Raw genomic sequence first — 17,315 nt, 5'->3', positions numbered from 1 at the left:
AAACTATGTGGCGATGATCTAAAACGATGTGGTAATTCAAAATTTCATTATATTTCACCTACTCCACCATTTCGTATCTCAATTTACATTCAAACTTTAAAGAATTTTCACTATAAAAGTATGTTTGAGTTAGGAAATTTTAAGGTTAATATTGTTACTTTTGAAACTATAAAGGTAATTTTGAAACAAATGAGAATGTTCAACGATATATATATTTTTATTACTATTTAACCTTAATTTATATTATACCGTTTCAATTTCAGACGAAGAGAAAATAAATAAATGAGAGAAGAAAAGAGCACTGAGACATTTTGTGCGAATCCTCCGTCGATTCCGTGCGTCTGAAATCATACCAACATTTTTCTGGTCTCCTTCTCTATAAATACCTTTTCCCCTTCTTCCATCTTCTTCCTCAACAGTTTCAATCAACGGGTACAGATCTTCATTTTCGAAGGTAATTTCTATTACCTTTTATGAATTTACCATTTTTCGTTTGCTCTATTTTACGTTCTTCAGGTGGAAATGGAAATTTTCTCAACTTTTACTTTCCGGGTCAAGTTTTTTTCGTCGCCAGATTCAATATTTCTTTTCCTGTTATCCATCCCAGTGATTTGATTCAACATTTATTGGCTTTTGTGTATTTCCCTTTCTGGGTTATTGATGGATCTTCCTGGTTCTGTTGTTCCTGTTCTGTTTTCAAATCCCAAATTCTAGCTTCTGAATCGGTGGATTTTTTTACTAATGCCCTCTAGATATGGTGTTGCAATGAGGAAGCTATGGAGCTGGCTCGAAGTTATTGATCTAATTCATGACCTAATATCCATTATCTTTTCCCTTTCTCAACGAGTTATAGGACTGGTTTTTGGCAACCATATTGTAAATTGTATTCCTATGTATTTCACTTTAACATGTTCTAATTGGGTTCCAAGTTATTCAGGTACTTTTCCCATTTGGAAAATGAAAGCTTTTGGAAAATAGCTCTGGCTAACTTATATCTACGTCATGTCAATTATTCTTTAAATGTGATATGGATTGTGTTTGGAATGCAATCAAAATCCTACTTTAGTTAGGGAAGAGGAATATCATGGGTAAAGAAGTAAAGGACAACATCTCCTATAGTATGAGAAGGCCTTTTGGGTGATTTCAAATACTCAACTATGAGGACTTATGTCCAAACTGAACATATGATTATGCCATAATAAGTGGTATTGTAGCCATGTCCCTGGCTTAGTGTGTGAGTGGGCCTTGATGACATAGTTATTGTGATACTTAGAGTTATTGTGATACTTAGTGGAGCTTAGCAGATAGGCAGTGTTCTCTTGTGAAGATAACTTGTCATGGTTTAAAGTGATATGCTCAAGAATAAATGTGGATGAATAACTATTTGAGTGGAGACTTTGTGTTCCTTTGTTTGAGGGGAGGATTGTTGGAAATGCAATCAAAGTCTCACATTAACTAGATAAGAGAAAAATCGTGGTTATATAATTGAGGAACATCTCCATTGGTATGGAGCCTTTTGGGTGAAATAAAAAATAAATTCATGAGAGCTTATGTCAAAAGTAGACAATATCATATCATTGTGGAGGTATGTGAACAAAAAGTTGCATTGTCCCTAACAGTTGTGTTTTGGTATCTGTAAGTTGGTTGATTCATGATTGTTATACTCATGTGCAAATGTCAAGCGCTGTAAAGAAGGAATCTCATTTGATTTTTAATATTCTATTGCACAAAAACATCTGCACTTGAATATGCAGCATGGTGAAGAGAAGTTGGACGTTTTGTTTAAAAACATTGAACGAAATGACTTTCTCTTTTTTATCAATTTGGTTCTCATGCCTTTGAATTGGTTGGAATGCTGCAAGCCTGCAATGGTTAGCCTGAAATTTTTAGTAGATGAATTCTAAAGTGTAGTTTATGAATATCCTTTTCTTTGTAAAAGTCTAAAATTTGCTACTAGAGGCTTCCATTTATTACATTTTCAGTGTTTTCATTGAATACAGATTTGTTTGGATGTGATGATAAGCTAGACCTTTTGTCTTGTAATTAGTCTCACTATGTGAGAGCTTTATGATATCTTAACATCTGATGAATTGTAAAGTTTATCAGAGTTCTTTATAATACAAGTTCTTTGTCATTCTTTTGATTGTTTTGTGTCCCATCTCATTTTTCTTTCCTTATTTCTTTTGACTTGGATGAGTATAAAAGCCGAGTCATTTGATTATTGTGAAATGAAAATTGATATGGTTAAAATGAACATGAAGCCATTTGGAAATGGAAGAAGTGAGAAACTATATGATCTTTGATATGAAGAATTGGAGAATATTAAATGCTGTATTAAAATTAACTTTGAGTGAAAACTTAGCTTCCAATATTAATTGTTTGGATCTTCATATCGAAACTCTAGAACATAGGACTGATATACAAACACGATAGACTGTATATTGTAGAATATTGAATTTTGCATTATATTCCCTGAGCATAAATTTGTTGTATATTGACTTCATTTTTTGTGAATCAGGTTTGTAGACTGTTGGCAAGTCATCTTATTAATTGCTTCTGGAAGTTAAAAGTTTGAGAGATGACGATGAAGCAGTGATTAGCATTTTTATTGCTTCAAATACTATCTTCCTCAGTATGGAAAATGTGCAAAATCAGCACGTTGCTGGAACAGAAAGTTTTCCGATGAAGCTCATGAATCAAGAAAAAGATAATCGAATAAACAATGATATTATGACTCGTCGACTAAAGAATCGAGAAAGGCAACGCAGATATAGAGCCCGGAAACGATTAGAAGAAGAAATAAGGAAGGCTTCAACCATAAAACAACCAATTCAGACAGGAACATATTTTCAACCAAATGGCTTCAAAAACAATCCCTTGAGTCGGGTGCATTGTAGCCGAAATTGGAAGAAGGAAGCAAGAAGTGCCAATATATCTAGGGGGTTAGAAGAAGCCTCTTGTAATAGTTCCAATATGGCTGCAAGAACATCAACCAGTGAGAGTCAACTGCAGTGCATACCCTCTAATGTTGATCCACAATTAGAAACGCCATCACACTCGGAGCCACCTACCGAATGGCTCATCTCTGAAACAGCAAAAAAGGTGCTTGGTCGAAGAAATTGGAAAGCAGATGCGAGGAAGAAGAATTGAAGCGTTGAGTTGACGTTCTTCTTAAACTATTGGTAACATGAATGAAATTATGCTTATCATTCGCTATCGTACTTGGGGCTGTCGCTGTGTTTTTCCATCTGGAATGAACATTCAACCGTTGACGAAGATGCCCTTTGAAGGATTTTCACATGAAGCTGAACAATTATTGTATGCATAGATTGGGGTTGAGAAACAAGGTAGAACTCCCCGGGTTGAAGGCGGTCGGATGTGTTTTGAAATATTTGTAAGTGTTTGATGATTATTAGTTAAGAGTCATTGAGTAAGGAATACTTGAGGTGTAGATATACAGGTTTAAGCCTTGAGAATATCCCTGTTGAATATGGATATCCCATATATTAATTAATATTACAGAGTTTTTTCATTTTAATTTTATAGCATTTTGCTTTATCCAAAAAGCACCTAATCATCAGACAATCTAAAAGTGATCCTGTGTTTGTTTTAGCATAATGGAGAAGTCTTACATCCAAACCTGTTAAAGTTCTTATTTTTTTGGTTTCTTATTTTCTGTTTCAAGTTTTTATGAAACATAAGCATTTGGTAATATTTTGTTCTTTGTTTCTTGTTTTTTAGATTCGTTTCCAAAATTGTGGTGAATTTTTAAAAATAACATAATCAAGTTTCTTGGTTTTCTTTTTTGTCCTGTTTTTCTGGCCGAACCAAAGTAAAAGTTTTGTTTTTTACTTCTGCCCTGCATATAAGTACTTAAAAGGGTAATTGCATTGTACAACAATTTTAAAGAATTACAAATAAAGTAAAATCTATCGGTGATACACTCCTTCAAACGATATGATCTATCATTGATAAATCCATAGTATCGATATGATCTATCACTAATAGATTCTAAATTTGAATATAAATTTTGCTATATTTGTAAAATCTTTTGTATTGTACTATATTTATTAATACGTTGGGTTTAATTGCACAACTGCTATGCAATCGTTTCTTAATTTAATTTAAAATTTAGGAGAAATAAACAAGAAAGAATTTAACAAATGCAAATGTTTTTCTCTTTATAAAAATGTTGATGACTCTAAGTATATACACAATTTCACCAAATAAATATAATACAAATCATGTTTTGTTTTTTTCTTTTGTAAAACTTCATTTTCAAAGAGATTAAACACTTCTAAAGAAAATTAAAATGAAAGGTTTCCACTATTTTTAATTTAAACATAGAATCCGGTAAGAATGGAGATTTGAAAATCTATAAACATGTTTTCGTCATTGGAGAGGAAACACATTGTTTTCTTAAAATTTAAAACTGTATCCATTTTGGTTCATATTTAAATTCTGGTGAAACCAATGTATATCAACATTGAAAATTTTCATGACAGTACAAGGCCACTGAAACAATTAACAATTTATGAAGGAATGGACGAATAAATGCTTTTGTTATGTTGAACTTGCGTCTGTTAATCCATTGATAGGAACTTTGTCGAGATTTATACAACTCTCCTTCTCATCCCATTTCTTTTCTTGGAGGAAACTCCACACTAGATTTAAGGGGGCCATCAAACCATCAAGCCCCATTATAACTTTTTGTTGGGTTCCTCCCAATTTCTAATTATTTGTAGGTTAAATCATAAAAAAAAAAAAAAAATGTCCTTTAAAGTATGTATTTTGAGAACTATCTTTAATGAGTATTTGTTTTTTGGAAATGTAGATAACCAAAATTTTTGAATGCTTGAAAATGATAGGTACCCAAGAATTTTAGATGTTTGACATATTTAGATTACCATTGGTTTGAAAGAATATTTTTGTAGATATCTAAGAATGCTTGGATAATTTGTTTGTTTAGTAGGGTTTCTACTCGCAAATGTCTTAAAGTGTTTGTTTTTGAGTATTTCTTTTTGGAAATGTCTTAAAGTGTTTGTTTTGTAGAATTTCTACGTGCGAGAATGTTTTTTGTTTACATAATATTCCGAGAATACTCTTACAACTATGCATTAATTTATAATTGGTTTCTTTTCCTCATTCATTCACATAATCATTTTTAGTAATATGAATTTATTTTTAAAACTAATATAGTTTATATTCTTTTTATATCTTATTTTTTCTCAACAAAATGATCTATATTAGTTTAATGCTTTTATAAAATAAGTATTAATTTGAATTTGAATTTGAATATCTTTCTAACAAACTAGAAACAACTACCCATATTATCAAGAAGAGCGAATGGTAAAAAAGTAAAAAAGAGAATACCCTCAACATAAGAATCTCGAAAACTCATATCTTAGGAGCGCATCCAAAACTTTTATGATGCCCTTATAAGACATCTCGCTCGATATCTCCTGATGTTGAGATATGTTGTGTTACCGCAAAATAAACGTGATAATTTAGATTTTCATTTCGTGGATGTAAGCCCTCTTTCTTTTCTTAATTATCTAAACTTAAGCATCATGCAAATAAGTAAAAAATTGAAGAAATGGCCAAGTTAAGATTAATGGAGGAAAGGAGAGTGTAATTGATAAACTTAGGATTATTGTTTAACGAATTTACATTTGGCTATGATTGAAACTCAGTATGGATGAGAATGGTGAAATGTTGAGAAAGGAAGAAATTATTCAGTATTGGAGTTGAGAGGTTGAAAAACATAGAGGAAATTTGAAATTGGGGGTCTAAAGTTTGTATTTTTATATAAATGAATTATGTAAATTGTTATTAAATTAGGATAATTAAAGAGGGAAAGGGAACTATTTAAACCCCATTTGGTAACCATTTCAGTGTGTGGTTTTTTATTTTTCTGTTTTTTAATTTCTGTTTTCTAAAAATAAAAACCATACATGTTTGGTAACTGATTTTTATTTTCTGTTTTTGAAAAAACAAAAAACTACAACTTGTTTGGTAACTGTTTTTGGTTTTCAATTTTTTTTTTATTAAAAAAAGAATGATTTGATAATTACTTTTTATTTTTGTTTCTAAACGAATAAATAAACTAATTTTATATCATTATTTCATCTAATTATATGTAAAGGTCAAAACTCGTTCAAGTTTTTTCATTGTAACCACCCATCAACTAAAATAAAAATGTTTTATATACTTTTCACTAATTAATTAAAGGATAAATAATAGAACCATGTCTAACAGGCACAAATAGAAAAATAAACTGAAAATTAAAAAAGAATACACAAATATTCGTAATATTAACAAAATTAAAACACAAAATTTGCAAGAATAACAATTAGCATCGGGTTTGAGCTGACATCCAAAGTTGATCAATAGTTCGATCCCTCACCAAAGCCATATGCCTAAATTGATTTTGACTCACATTTACCTCAATAGGGGTTTATGACATATCTCTTCCATTATGCATATTTTCCTCTTCAATGATCATTGAGTCTCCATTATACATTAAAAAGTCCATCACTACTATCATGCAATTTGATAAGTACAACATGTTATGGATATATATTTTTGTGTGGATAAAGGATATTGTGGCATTTGCTTCAAAATAGGAAATCGAGGCTTTAATACCCCAAAGTACCTCTCGATCACATTGCAAAGTTGACATCTGTCATCTTCAAAATCACGCATATAATATCTTTTTCCATGATAGAGTGATAAAAATTCAGGCATATTAGTGTAACCAGAATCAACAAGATAATAACATATTTCAGTCAAGAATACTTTTAATCAATAAAACAATAGTCAAATAGAAAGTCTATAATTTGAAAGAAAACTATATAGTGTTACATACCTCCTATGGGTATTGGAAATTTATTTGCAGGATTTCTAATACATTCAAGAAATATTCGAGAGTTATTTGCTGTTCCTTCCCAAACCAAACATCACATATATAAACTGCATATAGAATGAGCGTATACATTAAATTCCATACGGAGCTTGTTTTTCTACCACGATATGGAATTTGCTCAACTTGTGGAACGGATGCACTAATTTGAGTTCCATCTATTGCACCAACACAATCCTATTAGAAAAAAAATCTATTTATTCCAGGAAATTTTTTATTGCAATAATGTATAAAATAATTAATCAAGAAAATTACCTTAAAAATGGGATAGTATTTAGATCTAAACATTATCTCTAGAGGAACAATGTCAAATTCCGAAGAACAAATAATATTGGCTCCAAGCTGACAAACTTTCTTTAGAATGTGATTAAAGTATCCTGAGATTGTATAACTTGAATGTTGGAATCTTTCTGCTACTAGTCGATTCCTTTCATTATGTGATATAGTAAGCAAAAATATGGTAACTTGTTCTTGTATAGTCAAGTATCTAGAAACTTTTAGATTAGTTGTATTTTTTAAATCTTCACAAAATGATACAAATGCATCTCTTTTTATTGTAAAACAATCATAGCATCTTGTATCATTGGCATTTAACAACTCAATCACATAGTCATGACTTCTAAGTGTAGAAGCTCTACACGGTTGTCTAAACATTTGTGCTTTATGCAATTCTTCCCTTAATAAGCAAATATATATATATATATATATATATCTTCATTCTCATGTTCATCTTCTTCAAACAAATTCATCACATAATTATTCAAAATAAAAGATCTTTCGAATAGTTGTGACTTAAATCCATAATTAATACCACCTATTTAATATGTTCAAATAACATAAGAACTAATAAAATAACTAAAATCTTTCAAACAAAAAGTATATGTAATAATCGTATCAACAATAACATACCAATTAGTCAAATAACAAATTAAACATATTTACTTACACAAAATATGACAAATTAACATCATATTAACTTGGCAACAGTAACAAAATAAGTCTTCCCTCACATAAAATATTATCCCTACAAATGATATAACTTCAACTAAAGGTAATTGATAAATTCTCGTCTCCTAGATTCAGGAATACATAGGAATGCTAGTTTCCAAGATTTGTCCTTAATCAAACACTTCAATACTTTTTGGCCACAACAATTGACCAACTCCAGCAACAACCACCACCTCAATTGGGTGACATGCTCTGGAAACCAATTTCGACGACCACCTCCAACGAACACTACAAGAATTTTTGGCTTTAGTGTCGGTTGGAAAAACTAAAATCGAATATATAATGTCGGTTTTGTCTTTTTTTTAAAAAAATTGGATTTTTAATAACCGATATTGTAGGGGTACTTTTAATGTCAGTTTTAAACCGACAATAAAGACCCACTTAATTTATCTTCTAACTTTTTATTTTTCCCCCATTTTTTTCATTTCCCTTTTCACTCTCCCTCTATTTTCTTTTTTCTCTCATTCTCACAATTCCCTCTTCAAACCCTCTTCTTTCTCACTTCTCCATTCCAAACCCTTGCCATTCGTCCATCGATCGTGGGTGAAGAGTCTGTCGTGGTGCAGATCTGGCCTCCATGCAGGTCTGTTCGTTGTGCAACCCACGCTGCTGCACTCAGTTGCCCGCGTCTCATCAGCCGCCCGGATCTACTACTCGTTCCGCTGAAGCGTCACAGCCACACCTTGTCGTTCGCGTATCTCCGCCGCGCGTGCCACCAGGTCCGTTCTTTGCCAGCTGCCGCCAACCCATGTCTATCGTGGATCTCCATCCGTGTCATGCTACCATCGTTCGTGGATGGATCTCATCTGTTGCATAAAAAAAAAAAAGAAAAGAAAAACGGTAGCAGCAGAGAAGAAGAAGGAAAGAAAAAGAAAAGAAAAAGGATGAAAGATGAAATACCATCCCAATTACTTCGGTAAAATTGGCTTAGGTTATTGGGTAACTTTTAGTTTATGATTTTGTTTCCAAATTAGTTTTGATATTTCTTGTGGCGTTATTCGAAGTATTGAATTAATGTTATCAAACTTTGTGTTTATGTTTTCTTCACTTTGAATTCAGTCAAGATTTTGAATGTGTTTCTTGAATTATCATTTTTCTTGAATGTTATACATTGTTAATCTGCCTAGTTTCGTGGGCTTTCAATATCATTATGGTAAAGTGATCTTATTTACTCAAAATTTGTTGCAGGCTGACCACAGTTTGCCTTGGAAATATCGATATTGGGTGAAGGTTAGTTCTCCACCTTTTGTGTGTTGATTACTCTTTGTTTTTGCAAGTTAGCAATTTAGAAGAAGTAGCTATATCATCAAAGCTAATTAAATGTGATAAATGAAAAGTGGTTTCTTTGGCTAAAGGCTACAGCCTACAATCTTTCTTCTTCCCTCCCTTTTTCACTTAGATCCTGCCTTTTCATGGCTAGTCTTTCCAATCAGCTATGGTTTATGAGAATCTCTTTCAACATCTTATCTGGTACTTTTTCTCTCCATGAGATCTTGGTATATATACATTGATCGATGGCTTCGACATTCATTGGTGTAGCCCCTTGGGTGGGCTATGAAATTCTTATCCATTCCAACCTCTACTCTTTTTTGCTCACTTGCAGAGCCAAGTTATCTATCATCACTCAATTTCGTTTTAAATGCTAATTTAGCATTTCTTCTAGAAATGTGTATCTGATTGAAAATACTTTTCTAAGCATATTCTATCAGATTTCTAGAGAGGAGAATTTGTGGGGTGACATTAAGCTGGTGCACATTATAAAATGTAGATGAAATCAACATGATAATAAAGCTTGTTTCTTTTCTCTTTCTTATCAAAAAAAATTATAGTAATAATAATAATAACAATGCAACATTTTTCTTGAATGTCTAGAATGTTATTTGGTGTCTCCATGTAAATGTAGAATATGGTAAGTCAAATCATTGTCAATATTTTATATATAGGATGTCAGTTTTTACTCGACATACTAGCTTTTGGCCATTTTTCTACATGGTCTCTGCTCACAATCTTTTGATATGAGCCATCCAACTAGATTATAATGTTGTATCATTGATTTTTTTATAGATACTTGTAGAAAAATGATCTAGTTTGAAGGTTTTTTTTTCATAAGTTATTCCACACACAATATTTCATTTGGGAGCAACTTTCAGAATCTAAAACTGAAATGTTGTATGATTTAAGATTGTACTCATACTTTTGTTATTGTGTTGTTGTTTCCAAAGAAGACAGAGGTAAGATGGGTATTTGTGTTTGTTTACTTTAAGATTTTTATTCTAGTAGTACTTCAAAACTCTCCTTGTAAGTTTCTTCGGATATTCTTCGCATAGGATAGTGTAGGGATTTGTTGAGTCATTTCGTAACTTTTGAGAAATAGAAGTGTTATGAAATTGTTTCTATTATTGTTTCTGGACAATTTATGAATTTGAAGAAGCAACAAAATTTAATTCGTATTAGAGAAAATCTCTTTTTCCAAATACTATAGGTCTTGAAGAACATTGCTCGGAGAAGAGCAAATGTCAAGAACATCATTTTGATGTTTATAAGAAATGCAAGAAGAGAGAGGTATTTTCTTAACTTAGTTATGTGTAAATCCTAATCTATTTATTGATTGTTGGATGTTTAGATTTTGTTATTGCTCCATAGAACTACATGCTAGATTTATGATATGTTTGCATCTATTAGGTATTTTATTCATTATTAGCTTTTCTTGAAGTATTTATAGAAAGAGTCTAACTTTAAGGACATGGTTTATTGTGAAATTTGTTTGGATTGATGGAATTTTGAATTTTGCTGAGTTTTTGTTTTTTGGCTTTTCTTTTCATTGATAGGAATGAATCCATGAATCTCGAGTTATAAGATCAAATGCCCATGGGACAACTTTTGAGATTTGAAATCAAGTGAGTAATAAGATATGGGTTTTTGTAAATCATTGTTGTTTATGTTTGAATGTCTGGATGAACCTACAAGGAGAGTTTTTGTAAATCATTGTTGTTTTTGTGACAACTTTTGAGAATTGAAGTACATTGTGAGCTAAATTTGCTTATTAATGTATGTGTTCTTGAATATTCAATTTTTGAGAATTCTGATAGTTCTATTGAAAACAAGTGGTTGTGGAATATTATTGGGAGTGTGTTTCTTTGAATAGGTTCAAGGTAAATTTTTGGTTTTGTTGTGGTAGCATCGTTATGCTGCCGAAAATTTTTCATTGTCTTTGTAACTCATATCTAGGTAACCAAGCTTCTCTTCTTCAAGATCTTGAAAAAGAAGATTCTCTCATTTATTCAACGATTGAGTTTTCTTGTTTTGCAGGTGCAACAAAGGAGTAAAGATTTGGTATCAGAACCTCTTTATGCTTTTTCTTGGGAACTCTATATCCAACACATTCACTACAAGAATTTCGCCTTGAATATGCTTGAATATGCTTCAAGATCCAAATGCAAGAAAGGCCCTCACTTCTGTAGACAAGTTTGAGATGTGAGGAGATGGTCTTCAGACAAGATCTATCACTTTTATTGATGAATGTGTAGAAGGTGTCCTAAGGTAAGAAAGCTCAATTGCTATAAATTTCATGTTTAAATTTTGTTCTTTCTTGGATTTGGTATAATCTTAAGCACCTCAAGAGTGTTCAAAGGTGGAAAGAGTTTGAGACATTTGGAGATACCCTTCAAGGACTTTGGGATTAGTTGGGGTGGGCTATGAATATAATGCAAAGAGAAAATAACCTTAGTTTAAGTAGTTTTTGGTTTATTGGTTTCAACTCAACTCTAGCTAAGGGAAAATAATTAGTGTATATTTTGTGTTATGAACAACTTCTGTTATATAAACTTTGAAAGGTTGGAATTGTATATTAAGTTTGTGAAGATGTGCAATATTGAAGATCAGATGACATATTTTCCTGATGTGTAACATTCTTTAATATGTTTTTATAAGTTCTTATTATATGTTATTTGCCCATTTTTCTCTGCTTGCAAGAAGTCATGCTTTTGATTTGGATCAAATTTGTGGTGGATGGTGGAGAGAACATAACGAAGGAGCACTTGAAAGACTATTTGGAAAACACTACATAATGACAACAAGTGTGTGCACTTTTGTTTTGTTTTTTTTTGTTTTTTTGTTTTTTTTTCGCGGGGGGGGAGGATATTTACAAGTTTTAGTTTGTATTTTATAGTTTAATAGTAAGTTCTCGCTCTTATTTGAATCAAAATTTTAATTTTGCTATGTAACGCTTATGAGTTTTGGTAATTTATTGATTACCTTGGGTTTAGAGTTAAATTATCATCTCCAATTTTTCTTTTGTAACTTATTATTATGGATTTGTGAAAGCAATTAAGAATTTATTTTGTGCATGTACAGGTTGATTACCTTGGTTTTAGGGACATTCCGTTTTTAACTTTGTGACCGACATTAAAAATGGTTTGGAAAACAATTATATCAAATACACGGACAATAATTCTGGACTTTAATATCGGTTTAAAACTGACATTAAAGGGCTTTAATGTCGGTTGACAATTGACATTAAAGATAGTGTTATTAAAGTCCTTTAGTGTTGGTTGTCTTTAATGTCGGTTTTAAACCGACATTGTACACCCTCTTCAATGTTGGTTTAAAACTGACATTAAAGGGCTTTAACAACACTATCTTTAATGTCGGTTTTCAACCGACATTAAAGTCTTTTAATGTTAGTTTTAAACCGACATTACAGCCCATAATTCTTGTAGTTAATGATCAATTTTGACAACAACCTCCATCGACAAATCTAACGGCCACCACTTTTGTGCAAATCCCTCGACAAAGTACTAATTCTAGTGCTTCCTACTCAAATTATCCTTAATGTTTCTAATCATCTCAAATTTCCCATAACCGTTCAACTCTTGAACACTAGACCACATATATCTAGGTAGCAGTAAAGGTACATCCTAGAACAATAAAATATAAAAATAAACTGATGTATATTTGTGAAATCACTCTAAGTTCTATATAATTCAAGATATACTTTAAAAACTAACAAATGTACCTATAACATATACCTCATACAAGCTTTCTAATTCACTACCCTTTGTATTTCCTCTTCTATAGTATTCATTTTTCATCTTTTGTTTCCCACTATTCATCTGTTTCGTTGTCTGAAATGTGTAAGTGAATTCATGTAAGAAAAATAAAAATACAATATATCTCTTAGTATATCTCAAAATATGCAGTATATACCTTACTGCTACTTCCTTGATCTTTTTGAAGTTTGGCTCTTTTCTTCCCAACATCTTGCTATTTCATATGTATAATTATGTGTTAGTGTTCATACATATTAAATTCAAAACCGTAAACCAAAGAGTGATTAATAACTTAAAAATGTCAAGACTATAGAGTCCACCGAATAATCTAACATACGTAGAATCAATTCAAAAACCGTTCAACTCACTCGAGTTGATCTATACAGACTTTATGTTTGTTGAGTAATACTCACTTTGATAATAAAATGTGTCTCTTGATAGTGAAGTGTGTTTTTTACTATTCTAAAAGCATTCCCAAACAGAGCTTGGAGAACTGCATAAAAAATTATTTCCTACCATGTTTTTCCTTCATGTCATCACTTTTTTGGCATCAAATTTTATAACCAAAGAATTGGTTTGTTCTAAAGTACATCCAAATTTGAACCACTTATTTCAATTGCTCCTTTTATCAAATCTCTGCAAACAAGATTTCACTTTCTTTATTTGCATCACAAACAACCTCTCTTGAGATGTGAACCATCCATTTCATTTAAAAACGTCAAAGAAATTTTGTTAGCATCCAGCATTCTACGAAGTAAATCACCTTGGTTTTATTTCAAAGGAGAGTTGACAGGTAGCGATAGGTATCATTTCCCTTAATCTTTGCAAACCATCTTGGTTTAGAGTTGAAAGTTTTTTTTATTTTATTTTATTTATTTATTTATTATTTCTTTTAAGCACATTGCTTCTAATGATCATACCAAGAAAAGAGAAAGGAAAAAAAAAAAAAAAAAAAAAAAAAAAGACCAATCCCCCATTCCACCAACAGTACATACCACATGATATCAAACCAACAAAGAAAAAACATAGTTGAATTCTGCAGGTCATTCCATATAATGAAGGCTTTAAATAGAACAGAAGTACACTTTATTTTAGCCACTCGCAACAAACTCAAATGGCTTATTAGCCAAATATAAAATCAATATGAATTTTCAACAAAAAAATAAGATGGAAAAAGAATAAACAGAAATTTACCTGAAAGGTAGACGTGCTTGTCTCGCCTAAAATTTTCTTCACCCCTCTTTGATCAACAATTCGAGTAGCTCACTTCGAGTTCTTGCCAAAAAAGAAATACAAAATGGAGCAGCATCGACGGACATAGACAGCATCAAGGTTACATGAACATAAGAAGATGAAGAAAAACTTGTAAAAGATTAAACCCTAGAAACACCCAATAGAACAAATTTGCAGCAACAAATTAAACAGAGCAAAAGATAAACATATCAAAAATAGCTTTAACAATAATGAAAATACCTCAGAAGCTAGACCACGATGAAACGCAGCTTCAATCACTGTCTGATGTTATAGAATGAGAGGGTGGGGCTTCTTGTTCAAGACCTGGAGTCAGCACTTAAGATAACAACCTCTCCACTATCCCTAAAAGCAGGTAGAAGTGAATTCCAGCTTGCACCCTATGTCCCTAGTTATCTACCTGGTCTTACTGTTGAAATGAGAGGTTTATTGAGCCATTGCTGTTAAGCCAACCCTCACCCATGCAAATCTAAGAATGATCCTAAATAAACAGGAATTCATAGTTAGCTCAGGATGAAGGTTGAGTTACCTAGGTCATCGGTTTGAAATAGTCAGTCTTAAACAGTAAACAACATTATAAAGTAAGAGTGATTTATTTCTTGGTCTGGTCTTATACAAACTCTTTGCACAAGACGCCTCCACTTGCATGTCTACACATGAACGATTCAGGATCACATCGTTTGTACTAAATGCAAAGTGGACCGCATCTAATAGTATTACTAGAATAAGGTACCCAACCTTATTCATATACTATAGACCTTTTTGGCTATCTACTCAAACTTGATCCATTTTATGTCTCTACATAAAATTCAAGTACTCATGTAATATTCATGAATATTAGTTTATTGGATTTAGGCTTTTATAAATGCAATTTACATATTCAATAACATATTTATTGAATAAACCTCAATAGTATCGTTATTTCAAATAGAATATGTTTAATATTACAAACTATGAGTTTTAGGACATACAACCCAACAAACTCCCACTTGGATTAAAACTCCAGTGAGTTTACATATATGTAAATATATACAATGTTGAGTATGAGAGAATAAATACAATAAACTAGGGCATCAAATACCCAATAATTCTTCCACTTTCTCTAGATTTATCTATCTCATAGCCCTTGTCTCGCTAGGTGATCCTTGAACACTTTAGCTGGGAGAGTCTTTGTAAATGGATCAACTAAAAGTTGTCTTCTGAGGCGGTCTGCATGAAGATCAAGTCTCCTCGGTGTACTATCTCCCTAATAGATGGTACTCACTCTCAATGTGCTTTTCGTGCTTATGGCTTCTAGGTTCTTTGGAATTTGCAACTGCTCCACTGTTATCACAATAGAGAGTGATCGGCATGTGCATATTTGGAACCATTTCTAAATCGGTCAAGAATTTTCTAAGCCATACTGCCTTCTTGGCTGCCAAGCACGCAGCTACATACTCTGCTTCCATGGTAGAGTAAACAATACAATTTTTCTTAATACTTCTCCATATTATAGCTCCTCCATTCAGAGTGAATACTGATCCTGAAGTTGTTTTCCTTGAATCCACGTCGGTTTGAAAATCAGAACCAATGTATCTTATAAGGATCAGATCCTTAGCACCATACACGAGCATATAGTCCCTCGTTCTTCGAAGATACTTGAGGATGTTTTTAACGCCAATCCAATGATCATATTTGGGATTGGACGGATATCTATTGACAATTTCAACTACACAGCATATGTCAGGGCGTGTACACAATATGACATACATCAAACTTCCAACTACTAATGCATAAGGAATTCGTTGCATAACATCAACCTCTTGAGGTGTCTTAGGACATTGTTCCTTAGACAAATTAATTCCATGTCTGAAAGGTAACATTCCTCTCTTGGAATTTTTTATTTTATATCTTGACAACATTTTGTCTATATAAGATGCCTGAGACAATGCTAGTGTTCTGTTTTTGCGATTCCGAACTATTTGGATTCCAAGAACATACTGTGCATCTCCCAAATCTTCTATTTGGAATTTCGAGGTTGACCATCTCTTAACATCAACAAGGAATTCTATTTCATTCCAAATAAGCATGATATCATCAACATATAAAACCAAAAAACCTACAGTTTTGTTGATAATCTTCTTATAAACACAAGGTTCGTCAATATTCTGTTCAAAACCATAAGATTTGATCGTAGTGTCAAATCTAATTCCAGGATCGAGACACTTGTTTCAACCCATAAATGGATCTTTTAAGCTTGTAAACTTTTTGTTCTTGACCTTGTTCTATAAACCCCTCTAGCTGAGGCATGTAGATACTTTGTTCAAGATAGGCATTCAGAAAGGTTGTCTTGACATCCATATGTTAAATTTCATGGTCATAAAAAGCTGCGATGGATAAGAGTATTCTAATAGATTTGATCATGGAAATTGGAGAAAAGGTTTCTTTATAGTCTACCCATTCTCTCTGGGTAAACCCTTTTACCACGAGTCCAGCTTTGTAGGTATGTACCTTACCAGCTTGGTCTCGTTTTCTCTTCTAGATCCATTTGAAACCAATAGGTTTTACCCCTTCTGGTTGATCTACAAGTTCCTAGACTAAATTGAAGTACATTGACTCCATTTCGAGGTCTATGGCTTTTATCTATTGATCTTTATCCACATCTTCCATTGCCTACTTAAAAGTCAATGGATCATCTAAGCCACCATCAGGTATGACCTCTTGAGTTTTTGTTAAATCCATGTAATGGTCAAGCTGATGAACATCACTACATTGAGGCACTCTTAACTCTTGAGAAGGATGTGAAGTAGCAGTTTCATGAACAACTCTTGTTGAAAGACCAGTTTGATCAACAACTCTAGTTGATTTTGTTAGGGTTGATGCCCTAAATCTCGTAGGGTCCTATAGTTTGTAAACCTTTTATGAAAAAACATATTTGTGATTAATAATATTTGATATTTTATTCACTTGGTCTATGAAATATATGATATTTTAGTTGTATTAACCACAAACCAATAAACTAACATCCAAGATTATCATTGTAACTTAAACATGTATGTGGAGATATACACGTGGATCATGTTTAAGCGATAATCTAAATAGTCTGT

General features: G+C 32.2%; 1 protein-coding gene, 1 long non-coding RNA gene and 1 pseudogene across 6 annotated transcripts; 2 read left to right on the top strand and 1 right to left on the bottom strand.

Moving 5' to 3' along the window:
• Positions 1 to 274: 274 nt before the first annotated feature.
• LOC120077088 (FAM50A-like protein) lies at positions 275 to 3,538 on the top strand. 2 transcript variants are annotated; one of them, XM_090313476.1, is made up of 3 exons: positions 275 to 454; positions 753 to 937; positions 2,519 to 3,538. In XM_090313476.1, exon 3 carries the CDS (start codon positions 2,635 to 2,637, stop codon positions 3,148 to 3,150), a length of 516 nt encoding a protein of 171 aa, XP_090169602.1. In that variant the 5' UTR covers positions 275 to 454; positions 753 to 937; positions 2,519 to 2,634; the 3' UTR covers positions 3,151 to 3,538. The 2 variants fall into 2 exon arrangements, with proteins under 2 accessions (XP_090169602.1, XP_038886879.1); XM_039030951.2 differs by lacking the exon at positions 753 to 937 and having other exon boundaries at positions 276 to 454.
• Positions 3,539 to 6,457: 2,919 nt separating this feature from the next.
• LOC150035905 (uncharacterized) lies at positions 6,458 to 7,576 on the bottom strand (annotated as a pseudogene).
• Positions 7,577 to 8,345: 769 nt separating this feature from the next.
• Positions 8,346 to 12,276, top strand: LOC120077501 (uncharacterized). Of its 4 annotated transcripts, none has more exons than XR_005481758.2 (4): positions 8,346 to 8,846; positions 9,119 to 10,827; positions 11,240 to 11,470; positions 11,906 to 12,276. It is a non-coding gene; the product is annotated as an uncharacterized LOC120077501 (long non-coding RNA). The 4 variants fall into 4 exon arrangements; XR_005481759.2 differs by having other exon boundaries at positions 11,903 to 12,276; XR_005481760.2 differs by having other exon boundaries at positions 8,346 to 8,861.
• The last annotated feature ends 5,039 nt before the right edge of the window (positions 12,277 to 17,315 follow it).

The sequence above is a fragment of the Benincasa hispida genome, chromosome 5 (assembly GCF_027475165.1).
Source record: "Benincasa hispida cultivar pf3 chromosome 5, pf3_genome.v1.1, whole genome shotgun sequence".
In the NCBI taxonomy this organism is placed as follows: Eukaryota; Viridiplantae; Streptophyta; class Magnoliopsida; order Cucurbitales; family Cucurbitaceae; genus Benincasa; species Benincasa hispida.
This window is presented reverse-complemented; position numbering and strand designations above follow the sequence as displayed.